This window comes from Camellia sinensis, chromosome 1 (assembly GCF_055761805.1).
Source record: "Camellia sinensis isolate YWXY chromosome 1, ASM5576180v1, whole genome shotgun sequence".
NCBI classification, from domain to species: domain Eukaryota; kingdom Viridiplantae; phylum Streptophyta; class Magnoliopsida; order Ericales; family Theaceae; genus Camellia; species Camellia sinensis.
The window spans coordinates 50,724,721-50,731,150 of record NC_138961.1 but is presented as its reverse complement, the minus strand read 5'-3'; the positions used below and the strand labels follow the sequence as shown (position 1 = coordinate 50,731,150).

At 40.1% G+C, this 6,430-nt stretch overlaps 1 protein-coding gene across 1 annotated transcript; it reads right to left on the bottom strand.

The window, feature by feature from the left end:
* Window positions 1-3,692: 3,692 nt before the first annotated feature.
* On the bottom strand, window positions 3,693-4,448 carry LOC145796172 (uncharacterized). The gene has a single exon (XM_082881225.1). It carries the CDS (start codon window positions 4,446-4,448, stop codon window positions 3,693-3,695), a length of 756 nt encoding a protein of 251 aa, XP_082737351.1.
* Window positions 4,449-6,430: the final 1,982 nt, after the last annotated feature.

The following is a 6,430-nucleotide window of genomic DNA, read 5'->3' as shown; positions in this document are numbered from 1 at the left end:
TCCAAAATAGATCCTTTAATTGCTAAAACAGGGTTCAAAAATCATGTAATTAGGAGGTACAACATATGATGATCCAAATATAAACTAGATCTTTAATCCATAACCAAAAACATAACTCAATTCATGAGATTCTAACTTCATACACACATAAACATATACACGCACATGGCCATATCCACCTAATTGAGTTCAAACATGTCAATAGAAGGAATAGAGTGCGACTTCCTATACATATAACACCAAAGTGATAAACCATGTTCCAAATTAAGCAAGAATCAAATACTAACTTCCCTCTCATACCCTAAGTCACATGATTGTGAGGAATCCCTCTCAAATTCAAATGAAGAATCATAGATGATGAATAAATTTACCTTAGGCTTGAGTCTCTCAAATTCCCAACCTTCTTGATGATCTTCTCCCCCTACTTCTCAAACCCTTCTCTAATCTTTTCTCTCAGGAGATATTTTTCAATGAAGCTTCTTAGTCAAAGTGTTTAAAGAGCATTGGTACATAGATATATATATATATATATATATATAATGTGAATAGGACAAAAATCCATCGTTTAATCATCCCAAATTGAAATTTCACATAAATGCTTATTATTACCTAAAAATTATGCTGATCTCAAATGTAAAATCAATTTTGGATAACAAGCCTCTAAGGCTCTCAATTTCTGATCCCAACATTTTAATTGTGGCAGATACTTCCTTATTAAACAGATATGAATAAATATTCATACATTTTGCTTAATTAAACCTCATTTCACATGAAATTTCACAATAAGCAATTAAGTGCACAAAATAAAGTACCGAAAATATACCAGAAAAAGATATGGGGGTCTAGTTATTACACTCTCCCCCCCTTAAATAAGTTTGGTCCCTCAAACTTGTTTACCTCAAGATCAGAACAGATGCGGATGTTGGTGTTGCATCTCCTCTTCTTTTTCCCAAGTTGCTTTGGTTCCGTAATGTTCTTGCCATTGCACTTTTACCATTGGGATTTCTCGATTTCATAATTGTTTCACTTGTCGGTCCAGAATTCGAATTGGTTTTTCCTCATAAGTTAACTTGTCATCTAGCACAATTTGGTGATAATCTATAACATGTGACGGATCTGGTAGGTATCCTCGAAGCATAGAAACATGGAACATGTTATGAACTTGACTCATATTTGGCGGAAGGGCAACTCGGTAAGCTACCGGACCTACTCTTTCCAAAATTGAAAATGGACCAACATATCAGGGTGTTAACTTACCCCTTTTCCCGAATCTTGGATGTCCTTTCATCGGAGTGACTTTCACAAAAACATGGCTATCCACTTCAAATTCCAAATTCCTTCGTCAGTTATCCACATAACTCTTCTGCCTACTTTGAGCAGTTTTCAATCTTTCCTGAATAATTTTAACCTTTTCAGTTGTCAACTGAACAATTTTCGGGCCCCAGTAATGGTCTATCTCCAATTTCAGCCCAACACACGTGGGAACGACACGATCTTCCATACAGAGCCTCATAGGGTGCCATTTCAATACTCGAATGGTAACTATTATTATGTGCAAACTCTACCAACGGCAGATGAGTTTCCCAACTTTCCTAAAAATCCAGAACACACATTCGAAGCATATCCTCTAACGTCTGTATCGTCCTCTCAGATTGTCCGTCAGTTTGAGGATAGAAGGTTGTGCTAAACTTTAGTTCTGTACCCATTGCATCCTGTAGACTTCGCGAGAACCTAGAAATAAATTTTGGATCTCTGTCTGACACCATTGAGACCGGAACACCATAGAGTCTTACAATTTCATTCACATAGATCACAGCAAGTTTGTCTGCATTATACTGGGTTTTCACAGGTAGGAAGTGAGCGGACTTAGTCAATCGGTCTACAATGACCCATATAGAATTCATACCCCGAGGAGTCCGTGGCAAGCCTACAACAAAATCCATGGTAAGATGTTCCCACTTCCATTCCGGAATTGGAAGGGGTTGCAGCAATCCTGCTGGTCTCTGATGCTCTGCCTTTACTTGCTGACATTGTAAACATTTAGAGACGAATTCCGCGATCTCCTTTTTCATACTCGGCCACTAAAAATTTTGTTTCAAATCTCGGTACATTTTAGTACTTCTTAGATGTAGTGAAAATCTCGAGGCGTGTGATTCTTCCATCAGTTTCCATTTAAGTTCTAACACATTAGGGACACATATTCGATTTTGAAATTTGAGTACAGAATCTATCAAAGTAAATCCCGGTTTCGGTTTTGTCTCCATCTCATCACATATCTTCCTTAGAGTTCCATCTTCCATTTGACGTAGTTTGATCTCTCTGAGTAATGTCGGTTGGGCTATCACCGCTGCCACTATGGTCCCCTGTTCATGCATCACAAGATCTACCTTCATTTTGTCCAATTCACCTATCAATTCCTTTTGCTCCGTAAATAGATTTGCCAACTGTCCCACATTCTTTCGACTAAGCGCATCTGCTACCGTGTTGGCTTTACCAGGATGATAATGGATCTACAAATCATAGTCCTTAATAAGTTCCAACCACCGTCGCTTTCGCATATTCAGCTCCTTTTGCGTAAAAAGATACTTAAGGCTCTTATGATCGGTGTACACCTCGCAAGTAATGCCATAGAGATAATGCCGCCATATTTTCAAAGCAAAAACTACTGCGGCTAGTTCCAGGTCATGTGTGGGCAAATTCTTCTCATGGGGTTTAACCTGTCGAGAGGCATAAGCGATAACCCTTCCGTTTTGCATAAGCACACAACCAAGTCCTTTATGTGAAGCATCACTGTAGATCACAAATCCCTCAATACCAAATGGTAAAGCAAGGACTGGAGCTGTAGTCAACTTTGTCTTTAATTTCGGAAAAGCAGTTTCCCTCTGTTCTGACCATTCAAACGCAACTCCCTTTTAAGTCAATTGTGTAAGCGGTACCGCGATTTTGGAGAAATCTTGAAAGAACCTCCTGTAATATCTGGCTAACCCCATAAAACTACGCACCTCGGTCACATTGGTAGGGGTTGGCCAATTCACGATCGCCTCAATTTTATGTGGATCAATAGAGACTCCATCCTTTGTTATAACATGCACCAGAAAGGCCACCTCATGTAGCCAGAATTCACATTTCTTTAGCTTGGCATACAGCTTCTTTTCTCGGAGGATTTGAAGAATTAAGCGAAGATGATTCGCATGAGCTCATGCATTCTTCGAGTAAATGACGAAATCATCAATAAAGACCACCACAAACTCATCCAAATAAGGCTTAAAGACACGATTCATCAAATCCATAAATGCTGCTGGCGCGTTGATAACTCCAAAAGGCATAACTAGAAATTCATAATGACCGTATCGGGTTCGAAAAGCTGTTTTCTCACCATCATCAGCTTTAACCTTCAGTTGATGGTATCCGGATCGTAAATCAATCTTCGAAAAGACTTGTGCCCCTTGTAGTTGGTCAAACAAATCATCAATCTGTGGCAGTGGGTACTTATTCTTAATTGTTACTTTATTAAGCTCCCTGTAGTCTATATATGATCGGAGTGTTCCGTCTTTCTTTTTCACAAACAGAACTGGTGCACCCCATGGAGAAACACTCGGGCGAATGAACCCCTTATCAAGTAAATCTTGCAACTGAACCTTTAATTCCTTCATTTCAGCTGGTGACATTCTGTATGGAGTCTTAGAAATGGGTTAACTTCCCGGCTCTACTTCAACTGTAAACTCAATTTCACGGTCCACTAATTCCCCTGGTAATTCTTTCGAAAAAACATTCGGAAATTCACAAACAACTGGAATCATATCGATACTCCCATTCATCATTGGCCCTTCCAAAACACTGCATAAATACACCTGACACCCCTTCTGAATTAATTTACATGCATTTGCTGTAGAAATCAAATAAGGTGGAGGAGTCACCTCCTGTCCCTGAAAAATAGACTCTGATTCTCCCGAAGGGTGGAAACTGATTTGCTTAGTCAAACAGTCTATGGTGGCACCATATTCACTCAACCGGTCCATTCCCAAAATAATATCAAAATAAATCATATCAAGAGGTAACAGGTTGGCATAGACCCGGACATCCCCATTGAGGAGTTCACAAGCAAAATATACAGAGGTACAGATCATAGAATCCCCCAAGGGTGAGGACACACATAGCATATAGGATAATACTTCTTCAAATCTATCTAAATATTGAGCAAATAATTTTGATACAAAGGAATGCGTAGAGCCGGAATCAAACAATACATGAGCAGAATGACCGTGAACAATAAAAGTACCTGACACTACGGTCGCCGCATTTTGCAAATCCCCCGGGTCCAATGCAAACACCCTGCCTTGTCTCGCGGTGTCCTTATTGTTAGTAGGTTTGGCAGCCGACTTGGTGCTGGAAGCTGGTGCAGATCCTACTAAACTTGTAATACTTTTATTGTTATTCTGTTGATTCATTTAAGGACAATCCCTTACCAAATGACCCGTTTTGCCACATCGAAAACATGCTTCAGATAATCGATGAAAAATTCCACGGTGCCTCCTTCCACATTCTGAACACACAGGGGCTGAATCTTGAGTAGAAGTGGTAGTGTTGGAGATCCCTGAATTTTGCTTCTTGTTTGGCGGAGCACTTGACCCCCTTGACAATTGATTATTCTACCTCTTTCCTCTCCGTTCAGAAATCCGACTCTGAGCATCAAGGTTTCCCTCTGTTATAACAGCCCTCTCCAACACATCCACATAGGTAGGTAGCTTTAACATATTGACTTTATCCAGGATAGCACTCCGTAATCCCCCTTCAAATTTCGGTGCTGTCTTATAATCCATATCCACCATCTGCGGTGTAAACCGAGCGAGTTCTACAAATTGAGCTTCGTACTCCACTGCAGTCTTGTTCCCTTGTCGAAGAGTTTCAAATTCAGTCACTTTCTTGTCTCGCGCACTCTGAGGAAAGTACTTATCATAAAACAATTCCAAGAATCTACCCCATGTTAACCCTTGTTGCACAGTTCTTGTAAGCATCCACCACTTTCGCGCACGTCTTCGAGAGTGAAGGCAGCCAATTGCACTTTTTGATCCTCGGTATAGGGAAATACTTCAAACATTTTTTCTATTCCCAACACCCATGCCTCAGCTTTCATTGGTTCTATTCCTCCTTTGAAGGATGGTGGTTTCATCTTTTTAAACTCCTTTGTGACTGTAATGGCTCGGTCCTCAGCTTGCAAATCTTGTACCACTGGTGGAGGCACCGGTGGTGGGAGCGGTTGTGGCTGTTGCTGTTGTTGCCGTAAGGTTTCCGCCATTTCCATAATCATTCTCTCCATCCTATCCAACCGTGCAGAAGTGGCATCTTCCGGGTCTTCCGTTCTTGTTCTCACCATAATCTACATAACAATCAATTATATACGTATAACAGACATAGTTCAAAATCCTTAGCATTAGCAGAATACATCTAACGTTGCCATCGATCTTCCATATACTTCCAAAATGTTATGCATGATGCCTAAATCTTTTCTCGACATCCTAAGGCTCAATGGATCCGTGTGTGAGATAGCAACTTGTGCTCTGATACCACTTGTCACACCCCAAACTCGCCCCTAAAAGTTTGGGCATAACCTACTCAGAAACAAACACTTAACCTGATATACATATCATATGAGGCCTGAACGGAAGCATAAATATCCTTCAATGACATAAAATAACATCCATTGAGCTACCACTTCCATGCCAGGATCATAACATTGCATAAGCAAGTAACATACAGTGACATGCATCAGCAGAACTAGTTAAGTACATTTACATATACAGACCCTACCCCAAGATTGGGCGTATGACAAAAACATAACAGGGTCAAGGGTTTATATACGATTCAACCTTAAACAGGCAATTAGAGTACAAGCCAAAGCTTGACAAAAGTCCACAAAAATGAGATGGCTCTACCTAAGTGCCTGGACACATTGAGGTTGACAAAAGATAGACAAGCCTCAAGAATTAAGACTGGCTCCCAGGTTGATTACCTACAGAAACAGACAAGGTACAGAGTGAACGAAGCTCAGTGAATAATAGTACTAAACAATCAATGATTATCTTGAATGATAAAGCATGTAACTACAGAGGCATATCATTAACTTTATCTTGTAATTATTTCTAGAACAGCCACAGGCCCAGTTTTTAAACAGAGTTGCTTAAGCCCAGTAATATCCAGAACGGCCATCGGCCTAACAAAATATCCAGAAAGGCCATCGGTCTAACAGAATTTACGGAACGGCCATTGGCCAAGCAAAACTTACAGAACAGCCATCGGCCTAACAGAATTTACAGAACAGATTAATTCCAGAGTGATACCGATGCACACAACTCCTTCAACGTTACATGAATTCACACCAATTTCCAACCAATATACATGTTAACGTAATTACTTATGGGAAACAAAACGT